The 24,302-nt window shown below is 40.8% G+C and overlaps 1 protein-coding gene across 1 annotated transcript in view; it reads right to left on the bottom strand.

Moving 5' to 3' along the window:
• The window catches only part of Rbcn-3A (rabconnectin-3 alpha), a 185,250-nt gene that overhangs the window by 124,563 nt on the left and 36,385 nt on the right, over nt 1-24,302 (bottom strand). The window contains 6 exon segments of the mRNA XM_069336828.1: nt 923-1,088; nt 6,213-6,414; nt 10,952-11,112; nt 15,911-16,081; nt 18,820-18,994; nt 21,214-21,785. Coding sequence (XP_069192929.1) covers nt 923-1,088; nt 6,213-6,414; nt 10,952-11,112; nt 15,911-16,081; nt 18,820-18,994; nt 21,214-21,785 — 1,447 coding nt within the window.

Genomic DNA, 24,302 nt, shown 5'->3' with positions numbered 1-24,302 from the left:
ATGATCTACCAGTTGGAATGAAGAATTATATGAGCATGTTTGCTGATGATGCTAAGATAATAGGAAGGATAAGAAACTTAAATGATTGTCATGCCCTTCAAGAAGACCTGGACAAAATAAGTATATGGAGCACCACTTGGCAAATGGAATTTAATGTGAATAAATGCCATGTTATGGAATGTGGAATAGGAGAACATAGACCCCACACAACCTATAAATTACGTGAGAAATAATTAAGGAATTCTGATAAAGAAAGAGATCTAGGGGTGGTTCTAGATAGAAAACTATCTCCTGAAACTAACTTCAGAATTGCTTTTAAATACATGGATGGCAAAATACTAAAGAAACTGTTCACGACTTTTGTTAGGCCAAATCTCGAATATGCAGTGGTTGTGTGGTGCCCATATCTTAAGAAGCACATCAACAAACTGGAAAAGGTGCAAAGACATGATACTAAGTGGCTCCCAGAACTGAAGGGCAAGAGCTACGAGGAGAGGTTAGAGGCATTAAAAATGCCAAAACTAGAAGACAGAAGAAAAAGAGGTGTTATGATCACTACGTACAAAATAGTAACAGGAATTGATAAAATCGATAGGGAAGATTTCTTGAGACCTGGAACTTCAAGAACAAGAGGTCATAGATTGAAACAAACTAAATAAAGATGCCAAAGAAATACATGTATAAGAAAATTCACTTTCCCAAACAGAGTGGTAGACAGTTGGAACAAGTTAAGTGAGAAGGTGGTGTAGGCCAAAACCGTCAGTAGCTTTAAAACATTATATGACAAAGAGTGCTGGGTAGACGGGACACCACGACCATAGCTCTCATCCTGTAACTACACTTAGGTAATTACACACACACACACACAAACCAAAATTCAAAAGAATCTGTTTGCTCAGCAGTAGAGCGCACGTTTCCTTACCTACAGTCGATCCACGTTCTCCCCGGATAAGGCCCTCTTGGAAGACATGGAGGAACTGAGTATTTTGCCAGTCGTTTGTTGCATCTCCAATAGCATCCAGCTCAATAACACATCCAGGACGAGCAGTCGATTGCTCTGACACTATATCAAAGATATCAGCCAGGTTCTGAAGATGAAATTAAAAAGTATTTATAGCTTTCTCCCACAAATTACCAACTCACATACATAATATTTTTCCATAATGAAAGGGAAATAGCATAACACAACAGCTATAATCTAAGACATGATATACTTAATACAGTACAGATCCCATTTTCAAAAATATTTGTAATGAGCTGCTTTTACAAGTTATAAACCTCTTGCACATGACATCAGGCAGACATGTGGTTATGTTTAAAGCACCGTCTCGGGACTCAACATCCTTGCACGAGTGTACAGGGTCACCAATAAATGTTAGGACATAGTGTACTGGTGTTCCCAGCATTGATGATCATATCTGTGTCACACTGAACCCCTTCTCGAACTGTGTAAAACATCTAATGAAAGTTGAAAAAGCTACATTAAATAAAACCAATGATATTAATACTGTACAGTACTTTTGACCCTTTCTGAGTTCATCATACTGTTTGATAACTATCATGTAATGGGATATATTGTTCAAGGTGGTATTCCAGAAGATATTTTTGTAATTTTATGGTTCACTCTTCAGTTTTCATTGAAGATGCTATGAGAGCAAGCTAGCAGTTTAGTATCTACTGTTGAGCTCAGATGACTCATCTGCAATGAAGGTTATCTTGAGGTTATCTGAGAATGATTTCGGGGCTTTTAGTGTCTCCGCGGGCCGGTCGTGAAGAAGAGAGTTCTGCCAACAGAAAGGAGAAAGCAGAGAACTCTGATCAACTCTTACCAGAAACGATTGAGGGTTACAGGGCTAACATTACTGGAAACTAGACATGACAGGGCTGATTTCCTCAAAACTTAAAATACTGAACAATTTGGAGAATGCTGATCCTTCAACATTCTTCAAAAGGTCAGATGTAACACAAACAAGGAGCAACGGTTTCAAGCTCTACAAGCCACAATGCAGGACTGAAAACAAGACTGCAGTATCTTAGATCCCACAATTAGAGGAGGATAGTCATTTAGGTGTCAGTAACTTAACAGGCAAAGTGACCAGTGAGGTAAAATATGCAGAACCTTTCCTATCTCAAACATTTGACTCCCAGATCAATGCAACAATATTGGCACACTCCTGTTCAAAGAAGAGAGGAGCCTGTAGATCATGCTCAAAACCATTAATAAATTTTATTTCCTTTTTCATTGAGATATATATAATGACAGGCAATTTTGTTTAGATTATTAGCAATGTTGCCCATTTTAGTCAGTACATGGAATATTGTTCAAGTGGTCAAGGCAAGAGTAGACCACAACAATCTGGCCTTTTATGGCAAGAGATGGATTTGTTCTGCCTGTTCCATGAGAATGCATCTTGATGTGGCAGAAAACCAACCAGTCTTACGTGAATATTTGTTTAAAATGTCTTTTAAATCACTCTAGAAATCATCAATGGAAAGTCACACACTCTGAGAAGAAAACAGCAAAATATTGAAGATGGGATGGAAAAGGTACTGTCAGGAAAATAGTAGCTACTGTACATGACAAAGAAAGCTTCTTTTGGAAAGATATGCAAGCTTATAGAGGGTGAATTAACTGTGATGAACAAGATTATTCTACTGTGAATTAACCTAATGAATCAGGATAATTCAGTGGTGAAGAAATCCGATTCGTTTTAACATAAATGAATTACGTACCACATTTTTCGCCATATAAGATGAACATAATTTAACCCCTAGACAGCGGTTATCATCATACTGTATGTTGATTCATGGGAGTAATGCAGTTATTGTCATATGACGATTTGAACAATTATTGTCTGGGTTTTACATGTATGATGCAAATAAGTATATTATAGCTCTATGTGGATGTATGGAGTTTATCTTGACCCATGAACAGAAATCCTGCTATCATTTCACGGTAACCTGGTTGATACCTGGTTGATGGGGTTCTGGGAGTTCTTCTACTCCCCAAGCCCGGCCCGAGGCCAGGTTGACTTGTGAGAGTTTGGTCCACCAGGCTGTTGCTTGGAGCGGCCCGCAGGCCCACATACCCACCACAGCCCGGTTGGTCCGGCACTCCTTGGAGGAAACAATCTAGTTTCCTCTTGAAGATGTCCACGGTTGTTCCGGCAATTATTAATTTGGATATACGACAAGGAGTTAAAGGGTGGTAGTGTTTCAGAGGCCATCATTTGTGAGAAAGCCAGGGTATTGCACGAAGACCATGTAAGAAAACCCCTGGAACGAGTGCAGATATGATAAACTTTAAGGCAAGCAGGGGGTGGTTTGAGAAATTTAGAAAAAGAAGCAGTATTCATAGTGTTGTGAGGCATGGGGAGGCTACCAGCTCAGACAAACCAGTGGCTGAAAGATTTATTGAAGAATTTAAAGAGTTTGCAGAGGCTGATGGATACCTACTGCAACAGGTGTTTAATTGTGATGAGACAGGACTGTTCTGGAAAAGATTGCCTAAGAGGACATACATTACCAAGGAGGAAAAATCATTGCCCGGACACAAGCCTATGAAAGATAGGTTTACGTTTGTGCTGTGTTCAAATGCGAGTGGCAATTTGAAAATTAAACTCTTGCTTGTGTATCATTCTGAAAATCCAAGAGTTTTCAAACAGTATAAAGTGCAGAAATCCCAAATCTGTGTGATGTGGAGGGCTAATAGTAAGGCATGGATGACTAGGATTTTTTTCGGAGTGGGTGAACAAAGTGGTGTGCCCTGCCATAGAAAAATATCTGCAGGAGGAAACATTTGCCACTCAAAACCCTGCTTCTCCTCAACAATGCTTCTGCTCATCCTCCAGGCTTGGAAGATGAATTGTTGCACAGATACAGTAATTTTCTCACAGTAAAGTTCCTTCCTCCTAACACCACTCCTCTAATTCAGCCTATGGACCAGAAAATCATAGCGAATTTTAAGAAACTTTATGAAAGGGTACTTTTCCGGAAATGTTTTAAAGTGACTGAAGCCACAAACCTCACCCTCAAGGAGTTCTGGAAACACCATTTTAACATTTGTAGTGCTTTAAAACTTGTTGACAAAGCCTGGCAAGAAGTGACTCAAAGAACCCTGATCTCTGGCTGGAGAAAATTGTGGCCTGAATGTGTGACAGAACGACTTTGAGGGGTTTGAGCCGGTAAATGATGTGCCTATTGTTGAGGAAATTGTTATTCTGGGCCTGCAAATGGGCTTGGAATTAGATGGTGCTGATGTGGAGGAGTTGGTGGAAGAACACAACGAAGAACTGACCACCAAAGAACTCCAAGCCCTTCAAAAGGAACAGCAAGAAGACACAACTGAGGACGTTTCTCTAGTGGAGGAGGATGAGGCAGCAGCGAATGTCCCTTCTGCAACCATTAAGAAGTGGTATCAGATGTGGGAAGAAATGCAAACTTTTATTGAAACGACTCACCCAGAGAAAGCTGTAGTAGGCCGGTGCATAAATCTTTTTAATGACAATGTGATGCCTCACTACAGAGAAATCTTGTGAAGAAGGGGAAAACAATCTTCAATGGACCGCTTTGTTGTGAGAAAATCGAGCAGTGAGCCACAACCAGGACCTAGTGGTATGCAGACATAACGTGCCAGAAAATGCACTTTAAAGAGAGATCCTCACTGCATGATGTTATAATGGAAGGGGACTCCCCTTCCAAACAGTAACACCTCTCCTTCTCCCCCCTTCCTCACCATCTTCCATACACCAACAGCAGTCATCAGCAAGGGGTAAGTAATAACTTGAACATACTTTTGTAGTGTAGATTTAGATAAATTGGGTATAAAATTTAGTTTGAAGTGAGGTTTTTGGGTAGTTAGGAACGGATTAATTCATTTTCCATTATTTCTTATGGGGAAATTAACTTCGGTTTACGAGTTTTCTTATTATGAGATATCTTCAGGAACGGATTTAACTCCTAAACCTAGGTACCCCTGTATATTATATTCATATCTTTTTCACCACTCTATACTGGCTGTAATGAAGTATACCAGGTAAACCAGTCATCATTTGAAACATTATTGTGTTATGTGAATTATGTGATTTATCAAGCTATTCAACAAACACACACACACTTGTAAATGAAGAGAAAAAGTGATAATCAATTAGTAAAACATGTGAGGATACCACAGGAAGTGTCAGCAAAGTCAGGCACTGGATGTTGACAGAAGTCTCACACAGCCACCATGCAACCTTTCAGAGCACCTCCACCCAGTGAAACTATAAATAAAATGCAGTACACAAGGGCAACCTCGATTCGGCAAACCATATGGGACCAACCTCGATTCATTGGAGCGAGGGATTTGTTGCAACCGGAGATGCTTTGTGGAGCCATTTGTGATATGCAATTATCTTTTTAAGCCAATAAAAATACATTGTTTTAGATGTTACTTTATTCTAATATTGCACCTATCTACAAAAATTATTAAAAATGTAATTTGGAGCTATATTAAGAGTTACTATTCATACCCAAATATTTCCTGTACTCTATGGGTTAATTTCAATAAGTAAAATTTTCATTTCAACCCATCATATGAAGGATATCTACCATGAGAACCTGTATGTAAAGAGATTTCACCACATTCAGCATATTTCCCATGCCCCAGCTTTGAAGATTCATTTTTAAAGTAAGAACGTCCCATATTATAGTGAACAAAAACCACTGCAACTGGAAATGAAAATGTACAGTAGGATTTGGTTTTAAATATTCTCAATAGCTTTCCCAAGATTCCAACTCTTTCTGTGATGTTCTGTCCATCTTTGAAAATTTTTTGAAAGTGTGATTGGAGCCATATTAAAAAATTTACCACTCGTGCCCTAATATTTCCCATGTTCTATTTTCTAGTTTCACCGAGAGGAATTTTAATTTCAACCTATCATGTGATTAGCAACTTTCCCTCCAGTCTGTGAACTTTGGCCCAACACCCTAGGCAAATCTGCACATCCCCCACGTTGCTGAATTATTATTCATCTAATCAGCTTAGTAAATACAGCCTGGAAGGTTTGTGTAGTAAACAGATATTTGCCGAAACTTGTTCACTGAATCGAAGTTCCAATGTATTCTAGTTAACTTAAAATTCTTACTTCACATGAGAATAAGTGTGCAGATAACATGAAAACAGAGATATCCAATTAAATTTTTTTTAAAGCATATGATAAAAAGCCACTGACCACTTGTCCTGCCTGTTCTTGTAGTGAGCTATCAGTCGAGAGACTTAAGGTAGACTCCATCATACGTTTCTTTCGCTCGGCTGTAGATATTTCTGCCAAAAGTGCTCGGCCATCAATCACAGCTTGATAAACACGCAAGCACTCTCCATCAGAGGCAACAAAGCATGCCGAAGGAGAGTTGGAAACACTGCCAAGAGTGGTACTGGAAATATTAACAAAAGCATTAGTGAGACATCTTTCATGTACAGTACTGTCTTCTCTTCAAGTCAGCAGTGAATAATAATAAATGCTGTTTATCTGAACTACTTTATCATGGATCCCATACCCCATCCTGTGGGTGGGGGCAGAAAGGTTACAATATCACAGGAAGAGTTCAGGGGCCAGATTCACGAAGCAGTTACGCAAGTACTTACGAACGGGTACATCTTTCCTCAATCTTTGATGGCTTTGTTTATATTTATTAAACAGTTTACAAGCATGAAAACTTCCCAATCAACGGTTGTTATTGTTATAAACAGCCTCCTGGTGCTTCGAAGCTCCTTAACAGTTTAATAATTGTAAACAAAGTCGCCGAAGATTAAGAAAAGATGTACAGGTTCATAAAGTGTTTGCGTAACTACTTCGTGAATCCGGCCCCAGGAGCTGAACCTCCCAATGTTCTTTACAATGTTCACAGCAGTTTACATCTGAGGTGAACTAGGGGCACACAGCTTCCATTTGTCTACCCTGCACCCTACACCCATGCAGCAGGCTACAGTGGCGAGGTCACATCAAAAGCATGAACAACTCACAGTAAGCACACTTAAGATATTGGACTAACATTTCTGCTACATTAGAAATAGCTATTTATGACTGTTAATTCACTTATCTTTCTTAAAAAATAATAAGGAAATCTTGAAAATTAAGTGCAATTAAAACCAAAAAAATAACAAGAGTAATAAACTTTTTTAATCGAAAAATTACAATTATCCGGCAAAACACTATGGAGCAGCATTTGCCTGCAATGTACCATTGAAGCAGCATTTATCCTGCTATACACCATGAGCAGTATTTATCCAGTAATACTATACATCATGAAATGGCATTTATCCTGTAAAACTTCATGATGCAGCATTTATCCTACAATACACCATGGAGTAGCATTTATCCTGTAATACTCTATGAAACAGTATGAATACTGTAATAATTCATGAACCCACATTTGTTCGACAATAATCCACGAAGCAGCATTTATCGTACAATACTCCGTGAAGCCGCATTTATCCTGCAATACTCTGTGAAGCAGCATTAATCCTACAATACACCATGAAGCAGTTTTTATCCTACAATACACCATGAAGCGGCTTTTATCCTAGAATACACCATGAAGCAGCTTTTATCCTACAATACACCATGAAGCAGCTTTTATCCTACAATACACCATGAAGCAGCTTTTATCCTACAATACCCATGAAGCAGCTTTTATCCTACAATACACCATGAAGCAGCATTAATCCTACAATACACCATGAAGCAGTTTTTATCCTACAATATACCATGAAGCAGCTTTTATCCTACAATACACCATGAAGCAGCTTTTATCCTACAATACACCATGAAGCAGCATTAATCCTACAATACACCATGAAGCAGTTTTTATCCTACAATATACCATGAAGCAGCTTTTATCCTACAATACACCATGAAGCAGCATTAATCCTACAATACACCATGAAGCAGTTTTTATCCTACAATATACCATGAAGCAGCTTTTATCCTACAATACACCATGAAGAAGCACTTGTTCTGTTATCGAGACCTAGGGGTGGTTTTGGATAGAAAGCCGTTGCCAGAGAAACACAAAGAACATTGTGAGAGGAGCGTATACATCGCATTCCAACTTCAGACTTGCTTTTAATTATCTAGATGGTGAAATACTAGAGAAAATGATTATGACTTTTGCGAGACCAAAATTGGAATATGCAGCAGTGTTATGGTGCCCATATTTCAAGAATCACATAAATAAACTGGAAAAGGTGCAACGGCATACTACAAAATGTCTTCCGAACTGAAAAACAAGAGTTACGGGTTGAGACTTGAGGCACTGAACAAGCCAAAACTAGAAGAGAGCAAAAAAAGTGGTGATATGATCACCACTTACAAAATACTAACAGGAATTGACCAAATTGACAGAGAGAGATTCCTGAAATCAGCAACTTCACAAGTAAGAGGACACAGATTCAAGATAAGGAAACAAAGATGCAAAAAAATATTAAAAAGTTTACTTTTGCAAACAAAGTGGCAGACGGTTGGAGCAAGTTAAATGAGAACGTGGTGGAGGCCAAAACCGTCAGTAGTTTCAAAGAATTATACAACAGAGTACTGGGAAGACGGGACACCACAAACGTAGCTCTCATCCTGTAACTACACTTAGGTAATTACAGCAGAAAGTATAAGAGCATATAAACAGCAAATTCATGATGCCAACTAGTGAAACTGAGGAAAACCAAGCAAACAATTGTTACTGTGGGGTAAACACACCAGCCATAATGAGCCTGACTGCTAACAGATGGCAGGTTAGATCACCCGAGGCCCTTGCCACCCAATCAAAGCCTCCCCCCCCCCCAGTACCCACAGGAAAAGAAAGGAATAGGGTGGAAACAAAATGAAGGAAGGGAGGGGGTATAGAGGTTCTTCCTACAAAACAGTTAAAAAATGGGAAAAATTGATGCAAAAAAAAAGCTGGCTGTACCAAGTGCATCTGAAACCAATCATACCGTTCAAGCAGTAAATCATAGGACTGATTATTAACCCCATAAACTACTAAGCTATATAAAAGTCCTACATCCAGGTACACACAGAAAGAAGTATCAAAAACTCATTAAGACTAATCACATATGGTGATTTGCCAACCAGTCCTGTCAACTAATAGGTCATATTTTTTATATTATTTTAACCAACGTTACATGTGCAAAGTACCGTACTAAGAAAAGCAATGGCTCATAAATATTTCAATTTTCTAGGTATCAAACTTGATAGGTAAGGTGGGTTACTTAGGTTCATACATTTCTGGTTTGGCTAAAAGGTTGGATTACTTTACCACTAAACTGTGCCAACCGAGTATTCTCGGTCGGTGGGAACTGTGCCAACCGAGAAAACTATTTTTTATTTTTTCGTACCCATTCTAAATGTGCGCGCGGTTGGTTGTGTACGAAATGGACTCTTAGGATCTCCAGTGAGAGGCAGCCATCTTGGAAAATATTCCCAGAATGCCCTAGGGCTGCTGGCTGGGTTAGTACTGAGTGAGCAACCATGGGTGGCGCACGCGCCTCTGGCTTACAAACACTTGTCCGATGCGGTGTTGAAAAATCGCTTGCTGTCGGTGAAATTCAAACCTTATTGTTTGAAGATCATAAGGGTCATGATATTGGTGAAGCTAAGCGCAATAAGGACCTAACACAAAGGTCAGATGCAAGTGATACAGCACCTATGATGACAATACAGTAAGCGCATCCAGTTGTAGCTCTGAGGGCTTCCCTTGCCCACCTATGCTATCTCCAATTTATATAGATGATACATAGATGAACCGTTTTCTGCATTCAGTGATGATGCATCTGATACAAGTAGCATAGATGAACAGTGTTAGTGGCTTCCATGGTGGTATTTTCCAGAGATATTTTCAAGAATAGCTGAGTCTCTTCCTGACTGATGGACACTCTTTGAGGCTGGCTGAATCTCTTCCAGACTAACGGACACTCTTCGAGGCTGGCTTAAACTCTTCCTGCGTGGGAAGAGTTTAAGCTGATCTTTTACATGATCCTTACAAACTGATCTTTTCCTATAAACTTTTCAAGACTATTTTATGCTTTACAAGCTTAGCTACATACCACCTACAGGTACTAAAGCCAAGGGTGTACGTGAGTGCAGTTATTTGCAAGCACACAGAACGAAGAAACAGGAAGTGAAAATCTATCTGTACCTGGTGCAACGAGAGTGAAGTCGTGCTGTGCACCATGGACTATTTCATTGATTATTACTCACTTCCGAAGTACTGAGTGTGTAATACAGTGTGTTACTGTGTAAATAGTGTGTGAAACTGTACATATTGTAATTTTATTGAATTTTAAACAAGTAATATTGCGACAATAAACATTTATTGTGGACACATTACTGACACATGTATTAGTTCCATGGAACATTATGAACATTCTATTGTAAATATACATATTGTAAAGGACACAATAGGCATCATATACGTTAAAAAAAAAAAAACGTATTGGAAATATATAGAACAAATAATTGAAAATATATTTGTGGCAACACCCGGTGCTTGAATGGTCCCCGCGACGTGTCTAGGCATGTCACACACGGGTGACCAGCCCCTGATGACGTCACAGCGCACTTTGTCCATGTCCCCACAGCCAAAGTAAGTGGAATTTGGTATTTATTTTTACATAGATATGTTCAGGGAAGGGAATTTATCATTTTACGAAGAAAAAATTATTTTGGGGAACACTTGATTTCATGCGCACAGGGGGAATTTCACAATAAACTCAGTGCATCACAGTGGTTAAAGAGAGGCAAATCATGAAAATGGGCAAGTTTTGCACACAAGTGAAAATCACAGATAGTGACTGGAGCTGTGTAAAAGCTCTACTGGAGACTGGAGACTAAGACTGGAGCTCTTAGAGGAATAAAGAATTCTCAACATACTTCAGTCACGTAATTGTGACTCATCGCCTGCAAAGAATGCTCAGTACCTTGGTAAAAGTGTGGGGATCCAGGCAGCATTGGAAAAAGCCGACACTTGTGGAGAGTTGATTCTTGCTAGCTCGGTAACACCCCCCGACTTGCTGAGTGGTCCTACAGCATCCACACGCCATAATATCAGTTCACTACACCAGTCTTTGTAAGTTGCATCCTATGAGAACAATTTTAATAAAATAATTTTAGTTTAAAGAAATTAGTGTTTAATATATAAAAGCTTTAAATTGTATTGTGTAATGAGAAAAGTATGGAGCAATACGGTGAGACGTGGGTTCAGTGCTAGTACATTACTCAAAAATGTTCTCATTAATACATTTCACTCTTGTGATTTTGGTTTGTTTCGTATTGTATAATGCTAAAAAATCACATTCAATAATACATACAGCCAACTCTGTTATATCTAACTTCTTGATATTTGAATCCAAGATGTATAATTCTTTCATATAAATATATGAAAGTTAACTCAGGTGTGATCAGATAGGAGCCAGGTTCATCCCATAAGGAAGCACCCTCTAAAGTGGTTGTGGAAAACTAGAATTTTCAGTGACTGCAATTGGGTGTAACACTACCAATTAGTCAATGGCAGCTTGCACAAAAGTGGCTGTCAATGGCAAGATTAATTATGAGAGCAGCCATACCCGACCAGAACACAGCTTGTCAAGTGAGGGAGCCTCAGTGAGTCTACTTTCTCAGATGGGTGTGCACCTGGTCGTGATGCACCACGTTGAACGTCTCCAATGCACAGAGGAATGTAGATGGATTACCTTCATCAATGGCCTTGCATCAAATTCTTAAGTTTATTTGTGGTTTTAGGCTATTGGGACCCCAGGAAGACAGCCACCACACTCTAAGCAAAGTACTGAAAATTACTGGAGCCAGAGCACACGACCTCAGCCTCTAGTATTAGCCTTAGAACTAAAGGGTGGATAGCCGGTGCGAGGGTCTTGGGCTCTCCCCTTCTCCCTACCAGGAAGGAGGGAGCTGCGCAGACAGTGGCCCGGCGACGTGTGACATCATGCTCATTTGCTTGTTTCGTTTTGGGGAGTTCTATCCACTTGTTCGGCTTTTGGTAGCAATTTTCACCAGAATAGGGGTTTGTTTTGGGACGCTTACCTTTCTGGGTGTCTGACCTGGTCAATGGCAGACATAGAATGCTTCCAACCACACGGGGGTTTCTATAGGCCATTGCTCCCCATACCTCTCTTGAGGGGGCTAGGTTCTGGCTCGTGGTCCCCAGGTAGGCCCACAGAACTCCATACACATGACTGATGCCAAAGTCTGACATTAGCATATCAGCCTGGGCTCCCCTCAGAAACAAAGCCTTGTGAAAACGACATTGGACCAAAGGGGCCACCACAAACCAAGAGAAAAGGAGAAAAGAGAGCACCTGGTCCAAAGACCAGGATGGCTCAGGCAGTGCATGAGCAGGCCAGAGGTGGAAAAATGCAGAAAAGCTTACGAAATGGAGCAAAAGTGACATTCACCCCAACACAAGCTGGAGCGGCTTTGCCAATGCAATATCCCCCCCCCATTACTTATAAGGAGTAAGAGCGAGTGTTGTCAGCGATACTCTAGGGTACGACTTTCAATCCCCTATCTTACAACCCTGACAGGCAATCGAGATCAGAGTAGACATCTGCCCCAGTTGGCTTCAGTCGACAAAACTAGTAGGCAGACGACCCGCTCTGTAGGGGGTGGGGGTGGCTGCAGCGCAAATGTGTGGTGAGTCAGATTGATGATGATTTGCTCGTTTCCTCGTTTTTCTTAGGGGGGAGTTGTTAGCCTCTGTTTCGGTCTCTGGTTGCAATTTTCTACTAGTTGGGGGTCTGTTTTGGGGCCCCTACCTTTCTAACCCCGGTCTACCTTTTGCCTAACCCTGGTCAATGGCAGACATGAATATACTGTACTCTCAAAGAGTGGAGTTTTCATAGGCCATTGTTCCCTGCACCTCTCTGAGGGACCCAGGTTCTGGCTCTTGGTTCCTGGTAGGCATGACAACTCCATATGACTGAAGCCCCAGACTAATGTAGCTAATATCAGTCCTATAGCTCCAGGGAGCCAACGGGGCTTCCCTCAGAAATGACGTTGTGAAATCTAAGATGGTGATTCCTTATTCACCGCCTCCTTTTCTGACAGCTGGCTGGGAACCACCACCTTACACCTCTCTTGAAATGGCTGACTCCTGGCCCCTAACTTCTGAGATAAGAATGCTTAACTCCTTCTAATTAGCCAGGAAATGAACACATAATGACCTTTTGGTAACATTGGGATGCTGGCAATGTGGGCTCTCCAGAAAGAGCCAACATGGCAGACCTCAGTCCATAACTAAAGATTTTAGGTCTGTGCAATATGATGATGTGCACTCTTCCATTCCCAAGCTGATTTGTGCACAAAATTTGCACAACTGAGAAAGCCGTGAACATCCATTCTTACAGTTTTACCTGCTGTTGGTTTTGGGAATCAATGACCCTGTGGCCCAGTCTCATGTCATGCCTCCTGGTTGGTGGTCTAGTCAACTAGGCTGGTAGATGCCTGTACTAGGCCTAGGAAAGTTTAGCTTTAAGTTGTTGCCTTTGTTCCTGTGCTCCCTACAAAATTAATATTACAAAACATTACCTATTTTGGGTGTAACTGTCTAGTTTTGTACACTCCTCCAATAGTTGCTATAAGTACCATCATTTTTTAATGACAGGTTGGAACGGCTGATGAAATGAAACATGTCAATAAGCATCCTGGAGGACTTGGAAACCATGCCAGGATTCATAGTACAGAATACACCAGACAAGAGCCTCAGTCATCAAGCAAAAAACAGGGCAAGGGATGTGGGCATTGACCCAAAAAGAGAATAATCCTCAGATCACAGAAGAAACAGGACTGCACCTGAAGAGAATGAGTCAGGCAAACCATGCTCTTGTCCTCCATCCCCTGAAGGTACACACTCAAGATTGCAATGCCAATTTGGGAAGACAGAGAAGAGCAGAAAGAGAAACTTCTCCCAGAGGAGGAACCAAAATATGTCACCCATTCCACTACAAGCCAACCCTCCACAAGAAGAAAAGGAAGCTCAATGCTTCAAGTGGAACACCTGGATCAATGATTGAGTACTTCCACACCTCTTCAGAAAAGAGAGCTGAAAATGAAGTGCAAAGCAGGAGAGGAACCCTCCAGATGCATTCCTAAAATTGTCAGTTCTGTAAGTAAGCCAAATAGAAGAGTAATCTGCAGCTGCATCTGCCACCAACTGATGAGTAGCTGCCAAGTGTATGTAAGCCTTCAACTCTACCACAATTAGACACTTCCATAAGGTAAAATCTGACAAGCTGCAATATCTTGAGACACACACAGACAACAGGAACACAGAGAGCCATGTTCAAGAAGTCCAACTGCCCCTTCAGCAGAATAATACTGATGATGGAGGAAGTTTCATTCCATTTTAGTGTATGTGGGCAACAGAAAAGATGCCATTAAAGAAAAATGAGGCACCAAAAGCTAAATAGGAGTTATCAAAGACTCGGCACTGGAGCCAGAAAATACGTGCAGATATGAACTACAAGAGAGCTGGATCTTCTCAGAAGTGTGGTCCTATTTCTGTAAATATGAAACTGTGTATAACTGCAAGAACTTCTCTTGCCTTCAGTCCAGAAAGACAGGAGAATAGGAACTTCTGAAAAGGCCGCTCATATACTGCATGTCAGAAGAAGATATGATGAACTGAACTTGAGCTGGAAAACAGGAACAGCCAATATCAAACAGCGAAGGGAAATACAGAGTCATGAACCATTACTTCAGACATAACATCTTCCTTAACCAAATTCTTCCTAAACTTCCTTACCTCACACCACTATACCTTGCAGGAGGAACATCAGCAAACCCACATGGCTACAGCTGGCAAAGAAGCAGGATCTAAAGCTATCTATTCCTACAACTCCATCACTGATGCTAACTGGTGAGTACATAGAAGAGGGACCAGAGAAAACCAGGAGACCTCAGGACCAGTGACGAAGCAAGCCCAGAGGTATCTACTACCATAAAATGCCAATACTGTCACAATTGGTGACTACACAGGAGAGGACCAGGGTAACATAGGATTGGTGAAGAAGCAGGCCCTAAAGATATCTACTCCCAAAATGTCATTACTGACACAACAGGTGGCTATACAGGAGAGGACCAGGGTAACATAGGATTGGTGAAGAAGCAGGCCCTAAAGATATCTACTCCCAAAATGTCATTACTGACACAACAGGTGGCTATACAGGAGAGGACCAGGGTAACATAGGATTGGTGAAGAAGCAGGCCCTAAAGATATCTACTCCCAAAATGTCATTACTGACACAACAGGTGGCTATACAGGAGAGGACCAGGGCAAGTTAGGATTTGCAACCAAAGAAGGGTGATAGGAACACAAGAGCTTGTCTTACAAACTTTGACCTGACAAAGCTGAAGCCCTCAAGATAAGCCCTGAGCAGTGCCCTTCCTATCCTGAAGCCTTAATATGGATCTGAGTGACAGGATAAGCATGCACAATGCTCAGTATGCACAATGGGTAAGAACTGAGAAGTCTGGCAATGAAATGTCAATGCATGAGCTGTGGTCTGTTGTGGAAACTCAAACCAGATACACACTGCTTACATGAGAGGAAAACAATCCTTGAACCTGACAGGGGATAATACAGGAGAAACGAGATGACTATCGGAATCGAAGAACAATCGATGCAAAATGTGTCATCAGGAAGTGATCATAAGTACCATACAGTATTATATATAGAAAGATGCAGGCATCATTGAAATATGCATGTAATAAATATATATTAAAGAAAATTTTCATATAGTAAAAAGATCTACAGTAGTGTAAGATAAGTTATCAAACTATCCATACATAACTAACATGCAGTCCCCACATTAGTCATATAGAACTGTGCACACTGCACTTGTATCCAACTGCAGCACCATTACCTGGATACATATCAGAGGAGTTTCATCAGTACTAGGTGGATTGCTGGGAGACACTTCTCGTTTGTTGTGGTGGGATGTCGAGAGAAGCAGCGGCAGAACAGGGTGACATTTTATGTCGTTTAACTGGAAACGGTGACCACACACTCGTGTGAAGTGGGAGATATTAAGGACCTGCAGAAATATTTACAATTCAGATGCTGAGTTACAATAACATGGCAGAAAAGTTGATACCCAACCCACACATCTGAAAATGAAGGAACAACAACATTTTTAAAAACATTTTGGTCCATCCTGGACCATTATAAAGTCAAGTAATAAAAAGGGAGGGAAAAAGAAAACACTATAAAGGAAAAGGGTGAGATTAAAAGGGAGATGAATGTAAAAGAAAGATGAAGGTAAGAGTAGTATGATAGAAAAAAGTAAGAATAAGATAAAAAAAAGAAGTAAGAGAATCAGATAAAGTACTGTACAGGAAAGGTACCTTTCCTGTACTTTACCCGATTCTCTTAATTCTTTTTTTTTTTTTTAGTCTTACCATTTTCTCACTCTTACCTTTTTGATGCCTCAATACCCCTTGGATTAAGTTGAATTCCAGGTTACATTACTTAGAGCATATTGTGGTCCAGTGGTTTAAAGCATTTGCAGTGGGAGCACCCAGTTACCTTGAAGTGTTTCCAGGGCTTAGCGTCCCTGCGGCCTGGTCGATGACCAGGCCTCCTCGTTGCTGGACTGGTCAACTAGACTGTTTGACGCGGCTGCTCATAGCCTGAAGTATGAATCACAGCCTGGTTGCTCAGGTATCCTTTTGAGGTGCTTATCCAGTTCTCTCTTGAACACTGTGAGGGGTCGGCCAGTTATGCCCCTTATGTGTAGTGGAAGCGTGTTGAACAGCCTCGGGCCTCTGATGTTGATAGAGTTCTCGCTCAGAATACCTGTTGCACTTCTGCTTTTCAATGGGGGTATTCTGCACATCCTGCCATGTCTTCTGGTCTCATGTGGTGTTATTTCTGTGTGCAGGTTTGGGACCAGCCCCTCTAATATTTTCCACGTATAAATTATTATGTATCTCTCCCGCCTGCGCTCAAGGGAGTACAGAGTTAGGCTCTTTAGTAGGTCCCAGGAGTTTAGATGTTTTACTGAGTGGATTCTAGCAGTAAAGGATCTCTGCATGCTCTCCAGGTCAGCAATTTCTCCAACATTGAAAGGGGCTGTCATTGTACAGCAGTACTCCACTCTAGAGAGCACTAGCGTCTTGAAAAGTATCATCGGTATAGCATCTCTAGTGTGTTCTTGTTATCCAATCTGTCATTTTTCTTGCAGTTATGACGGCTACTTTATTGTGTTCTTTGAAGGTAAGGTCTTCCGACATGAGTATACCCAAATCCTTTACATTGCCTTTTCGTTCTATGTTATGATTTGACTGAGTTTTGAACGTGGTTTCCATTTTTATATTTAGTACTGGAGCAAGCACAGTACCCTGGGGTACTGAGCTCTTCACGGTTGATGGTCCTGGATTTTATTTTGTTGACTATTACAGATTGGATTCTGTTAGTCAGGAAATTGTAGATCCATCTGCCTATTTTTCCGGTAATTCCTTTTGAACGCTTTTTATGTGCAATAACACCATGGTCACATTTGTCAAAGACTTTTGCAAAATCTGTGTAAATTACATCAGCATTTTGTTTGTCTTCCATGGCATCTAATGCCATGTCATAGTGGACCAGCAACTGTGACAGGCAGGAGCGCCCTATTCTGAAACCATGTTGTCCGGGGTTATGGAAATGCTGTGATTCCATGTATTTTGTGATCTTACTTCTTAGCACTCTGTCAAAAATTTGTATGATGTGCGATGTTAGTGCTATCGGTCTGTAATTTTTTGGCCTCTGCCTTATTTCCTCCTTTATGGAGCAGTGCTATCTCTGCTGTTTTTAGTATGTCAAGGATAATGCCAGTATCTAGGCTTTGTCTCCAAAGAATGTGAAGGGCCTGCAATAGCATTTTTTTAGTTCTTGATGAATACAGAGTTCCTAAGAGTCAGGGCCTGGTGCAGAGTGCATAGGCATGCTGTCTATGGCTTCTTCAAAATCCAGTGCGGATAGGGTGACATCTGATATATGATTTGATGTTGGTATCATATCCATGAAAAATTCATTTGGGTTATCAATCTTCAGTATGTTCAGTGGCTCGCTGAAAACAGAGTCGTTCTGATTCCTCAGTATTTCGCTCATTTCTTTGTAGTCATCAGTGAAAGTTCCATCTCCCTTTCGCAGGAGCCCGATACTAGATGTGGTTTTTTATCTAGATTTTGCATAGGAGAAGAAATATTTTGGATTTCTCTCTATTTCACTGATGGCCTTTTGCTCTCTTTGCCTCTCCTGGGTTTTGTATGATTCTTATAGCTTTAGTTCAATTGTTTCTATTTCTCTACCTAACCTTCTTCGCCGTTCTTGAGATAGGGTGCGACTCTGAAGTTGTTCCACGATTCGTTTTCTTCGCCTATAGAGGGAACGACGTTCGTGTTCCAATTCAAACTTTATTCCAACCTTTCCAATTCCAACCTTATTCCCGTTCTAAGGTTCCAACTTAGCAACATGTTCAGGATGCCAAGTTCAATCCGACCATTCTGCTCCAAACATTTTCTTATTGATATAGCATGTTATTTTGGGTGCATTGTGTAGCGTATAGCTTCCTCTCTTAGATTCCACACACACATTAAACACTTAAACGGCTCCAATTGCTACCTGTGTTGACCTCTTGTGATTGAATCACCAAATGCAATTTTGTTTACATTAGTTTTGTGAACTATTTTTAAGCTTGCACATCAGAATATAGGGCTTATAATTAGCAGAGTTGTTTAAGGATTACAATCTATCAAACTCTTACAATCTTGTGTAAAGTGTGCACTTTACCTGCGTAAACCTGGACCCTTCAGCTACAGTAAGATGCCACAGATTGAGGGATCCGTTGCTGTGCTTGGTGGTCATGGAGATGATTGGGGATGGATTGCTGCTTCCTCCCAGCACATCCCGCTCGTCATTACTTGACAGTGTCAGGTTGCTCTTACTCTTAGTCTTTCCACTACGGCTGTTAATGACAAAATAAAATTGCAAGATAAAAGCACTGAGCATTGTAATTAAATGATATGGCACCAATACCAATAGAACTGGACACTGTTGTTATGTAATTCTAGCAATGACTAATGCAATATGAATATAACAAAATAAAAACAAAATCCTCACTTGCTTCAAAATGAAGTCAAAAGGAAATTTTCCTAACTCGAGCAGCTCTCGAGGCCTGTAAAAACTGGCAGCTAAAGTCACCCACGAAAGTAACTACCACGGAGGCAAATAACTGATTTTCTTCCAAGAAACAAAGTTGTTTTCTCTGGCTACACATACTGCAGTTTCCCCTGCTGGCCTGCTGTGTGTTTTCTCCTGTAACACTTTAGCATTCCAATCACATTACAATGCATCCTCCGTAATTAAACAGTAAATGATCCGAAGACACTAAACCACATCATTTGTTCTTCGACGGTAAATGTTCCAATACTGTTAAATGCATTTGCCATCTCTGAATTCCAAAAATCACTTTTTTGTTTTGCTTGTTTATTGTAGTTTGGACAAAGCTTATGAGGGTGAGCAACAAATGTATCAGATGACCATTGGGAGATCACCTTTGCAAAGCCTCTATTACTGAAGAATATTTTCACTATGGTTTCTAAATTTCCTGCTGGCAAAGTCTGAAATTTATGTTTACTTTCTTTTTAAAGTGATATAGAACAATCTTTGTGCACAAAGAGCAAATGACATTCTGTTATTTCACTGGAAAAGCATCCAGAAAGTGTGCAAAGCTTTACACATAATTGCTGGATTCACAACACCTGAAGCCTCGAAACGGCCAAACAACTACCTAAATAATTTAACCAAGTAATTACCTCTAAAGTAGCTGGAACCCGTTACAAACAATCACAGCCTGACATGCAGGCTGTGATGAACCACCGCCATCTGACATGCAGGCTGTGATGAACCACCTCCACCTGACAAGCAGGCCGTGATGAACCACCGCCACCTGACAACATACGATGAATCCCCGGCTGAACCAACAAAGTATTAACAACCAACTGATCCCTCCAGAAGCCCTCCAACTCATTCTTTGCCAAGAAAGGAAAAGGTTGCAAACAAAGAAAATGACCAACAGGGCTAAAAAGAGTAAAAACTCCACTCATGCAGAAGAGTGTGAAGCTCACAAACCTGAGGCAAGAGACTCTTCCCCCCCCCCACTCTCAAATAAGAAACCTTAAAAAAGGCATCCCAAACTATAGGGGGACCATCGATCCCCTATGTCCGATTCTTATCGATGTCAAGTGCAAGCAACAGCGGCTCTGCCAACACCAAATAAGAGGCAACAGTATTAGGCACGAAATGCTGATCAAGAAACAACCACAAAAGAACAGGTAATACCACACTAACCAAAACCAAAGAAAGACAACAGAGACAAGTACCAAGCCACTTCATACTGTCACTTAGAAGGTAAATGAAGATTATTGGCACACCAATAACCCAGCCATCTGTCTGCCATTAAAAACTGCAAAAGATCTGTGTCAGAAAGTTCAAATATGAAGAGATGAAAAGGTTGAACCAGCAAGGTATGTCACCGAACCGATCCATTGAAAAAGGAGGAGCCAGGGAGAAAACACCTGAGAATGGACACTGGGCCAGAGGAGTCAAAACCCAAGGCTGAGCTGGCCAACAAGGAGCCAGAAGGATTATCCCTTCCGGAGACCACCAAGGGGCTCCCCCACCATTGAGGAATGGCAAAATGTTCATAAATTTTTATATGTTCAATATCATCATGAATAATCTATATCACTACACTTTTTGTTGTTAATCTAAATTCTAGCAGATTAATTTTCAAACATTTTAACACCAAAGAATTTATGACTATATTCAGTTTAGCAGGCTTCGGATATCCCAGCTCATACAATACTGATTTTCAATAGTGTGTGTGTGTGTGTGTGTGTGTGCCGAGGAAAGACAGGGGTGTGGGTTCAATCCCATTGCATGGCTTCAACTATATCATGGGCCAAACAAAGACCTAAAACTTATGAGTAGATGTTTTACGAACCCTCTAGGTCTTAACATTTGAAACTTAAGTTAAAAAAATCAGACGAGAGATTACCTATATATAGTATTTTAATCATGCCAATCAAGGAATTACTGTAATATTTTTAATTATTTGAGTAGTAGTTAAAAATTTTCCTCTTATTCTAAGTACTTTGAAATACAAGTTTAAGGATCACTTACAGCTCCTCTTCATGTGCTAGTTCCAATTTAAGTAACTGTTTGAGGAATGATGGGGTTGTGCCATTGTAGATGGCCAGATTTGGTGACATTGTCATAGCATCGCCAAGAGGGAGTGCATTAGGAATTCTGGCACTAAATGAGACTTGTGCTTGCCGGAAAGATCCTGGATAGTCGTCAAGAAAGTCAACAATCCATACCAAAAGCGAACCATCCACCGGGTGAATTGAAAAAAGAACATCCGAATTTTGATGCCAGTCTCGTAATAACATTTCAATGCGGCGGTCAAGGGTATCGCCAAGAGCAGAAGTAGTTGCAGTAGTAACATCAGTTGCAATGGAAGTAGAGGAAGTAGCAGCACTCAGTGGTTGATGAGAACGAGCCGATGCCGAGTGTTGGCTAATGGGATCGTCATCATCAATACTACGAGTTCGGCTCGTCATGTGTGAAGGAGTTCGTGACCCCAAACGTAAACTAGCTGCTGCCCGTAGCCGAGGATCCTCAAAATCACTCACTTCGGAGTGACGATCATGATCTAATGATGCTGTTTCTTTTTCCATAGCACGCCGACTTATCTGTAAAGAAAATATTAAAATATCATAAATTTCCAAAGACCCTTGGACTATTAGCATATATGCTTGCACATCAATATAGCTTCACAGCATATTGTTTGCATCACAATATCTAATTTCTGTCGCAATTCTGGAAAGATTAAATAATTAAATCTTTGTATTCTACTTACGTGAATCTTCTACAATATTTACCGTACTACTATACTGTATTTGCTGGTGTATAGGATAAACTTTTTTCATTTTTAAATGTATCAAAAAAGGTGCCCTGCGTCTAATGTGGCCGTATTACAGATGTGAAACCGAGGGGTATAAACTAGGGAGCCGGACAAGCACACTGAGTAAGTTCGCTAGGCACAAAAATCGTTGCTAATAATAAAATATTGAAAACAAGCCGAGTTATCTCAGCGTGTTATCACAAACTTGTGCTGCGTTTGGCAGTTATGAAAGAAGCTCGCATCATCTTACCCAGTATACATAACCCATACCTGATATGTCATACATTATTTAATGACTGTGTTACCATTAAGACAAATTTATTCATTATCCAATTGAAGAGATTCTAGAAATTTGAAAGGAATGTTCAACTTTCATCTGCCTGTCAGCCATTTGCAATGCGTGAATGAATGATAATACAGCCTGGTAAGAGACTCAGCTGTGGGGACATTGATCAACAGAATCAACAAGTAGGCAGATAGGCCTATCTTGAGTACATTAGAGAGCTCTTCTAGTTAAAAAAAAACACAGCATTCAATGTAATGAAATGCCTCTTTTTGGAACAGCCCCAGTGGCTCTCTGAAGCTGTCTCACTGAGATTGCTGGAGTTCTGTTTGGCCAACTGGGAACCAGAGCCAGAACCTGACCCCCCACCCCCCTTATAGAGGTGCAGACCACCTGTTGACTACCTGCTGGTGATTCCGAGGATCAACGTCCCCGTGGCCAGTCTCGGACCAGGCCTCCTGGTTGTGAGTCTGATCAACCAAGCTGATCGATGAGGCTGCTTGCAGTCTGAAGTACGAGTCACGACCTGGTTGATCAGGTATCTTTTGAAGGGGCTTGTTGAGTTCTCTTCTGAACACTGCTAGAGGTTAGCCAGTAATGCCCCCCTGTACATGTAGGGTAAGAGTGTTGAAAAGGTTTGGGCCTTTGATGTTGACCGAGTTCTCTCTCTCATGGTGCCTATTATACCTCTGCTTTTCAGTAAGGATATTTTGCACATCCTGCCATGCTTTCTGGTCCTTATGTGGTGTCATTTCCATGTATATTTGAAACCAGTCCTTCTAATATTTTCCAACCCTAAATTATTATGTAACTGCAGGCGATGAGTCACAATAACTGTGGCTAAAGTAAGTTGAATGAGAATGACTTGAGAATGGTCCAGGACGGACCGAAACGTCGTCGTCCCTTCACCTTCTAGTGTATTATGTATCTCTCCCGCTTGCACTCAAGCGAATGCAGTTTTAACATTTTCAGATGATCCCAATAATTTTCACATTTTATTGAGTGGATTCTAGTGGTAAAATATCTTTGCACACTCTCCAGGTCAGCAATTTCTCCAGTTTTCAATGGGGCTGTTAGTGTGCAACAATATTCCACTCTAGAGAACAATAATGTCAGTTGTGACAGCAACTTTGTTGTGTTCTTTAAAAGTAAGGTCTTCTGACATGATTACTCCTAAATCTTTTACATTGCTTTTTCCTTTCAATAGTGTGGTTTGACTGTTTTATGAGTGTTTCTGCTTTGATGTTTTAATTTTTCCATAGTGCAGTATTTGGAACTTATTTTCATTAAACATTATGTTATTTTCTATGGCCCATTGAAAGACATGATAACATCAGATTACAGGTTTGCTATGTCCTCTATATTGTCTACCCTCATGAAAATCTAGTATCATCTGCAAAGGATGATATGTACAGTACTATAGTATCAATTCACCACCCCATCGGGAAAGCATCCAGAAAGTCAGTGAAGCTTGGCAGACAACTGCAGAGGTCTCAGAAAATGGTGGAAGCATTGAAACAAGCCTAAGAGAAGACTCGACTACCTCCACTGTTGAAGTGGATGGAGCCACCCTGACGAAGGCCAAATTGCACCCCGAGCCAAACCCTGACCCAACTCCAAAACTCTCAGATGCTTCAAAGGGAACCAGGAAGGGAAGGCCAGAAGCAGGGTGACCCATACCCACAGGGAAAGAAAGAGGAGGTGCAAACTTAGTCCAGTTGGGGATCACCAACACCTCTAATTCTGAGTCCCTAAACACCATAGGGGGGCCAACTCTGGGGCATCCCAAACAATCACAATGCTGTGAATGCCTAACCCACTCAAACTAGCTCATAAAACAGCAGCACCTGATAAGCTTCCAAACTCAAAGCTGAATCAGACAATGCAGAGACCCCATGAAAGTAAATCTTACAGGACTTGGGGTCTCAGGTGTCACTGACCCAGCAGCCAGCATGGCAGAGGCAAAAAGAATGATCATGATCTAGTAGCAAGAAGATGAGGAACACCCTCCAAGCTCACATA

Source organism: Procambarus clarkii, chromosome 37 (genome assembly GCF_040958095.1).
Source record: "Procambarus clarkii isolate CNS0578487 chromosome 37, FALCON_Pclarkii_2.0, whole genome shotgun sequence".
In the NCBI taxonomy this organism is placed as follows: domain Eukaryota; kingdom Metazoa; phylum Arthropoda; class Malacostraca; order Decapoda; family Cambaridae; genus Procambarus; species Procambarus clarkii.
This window is presented reverse-complemented; position numbering and strand designations above follow the sequence as displayed.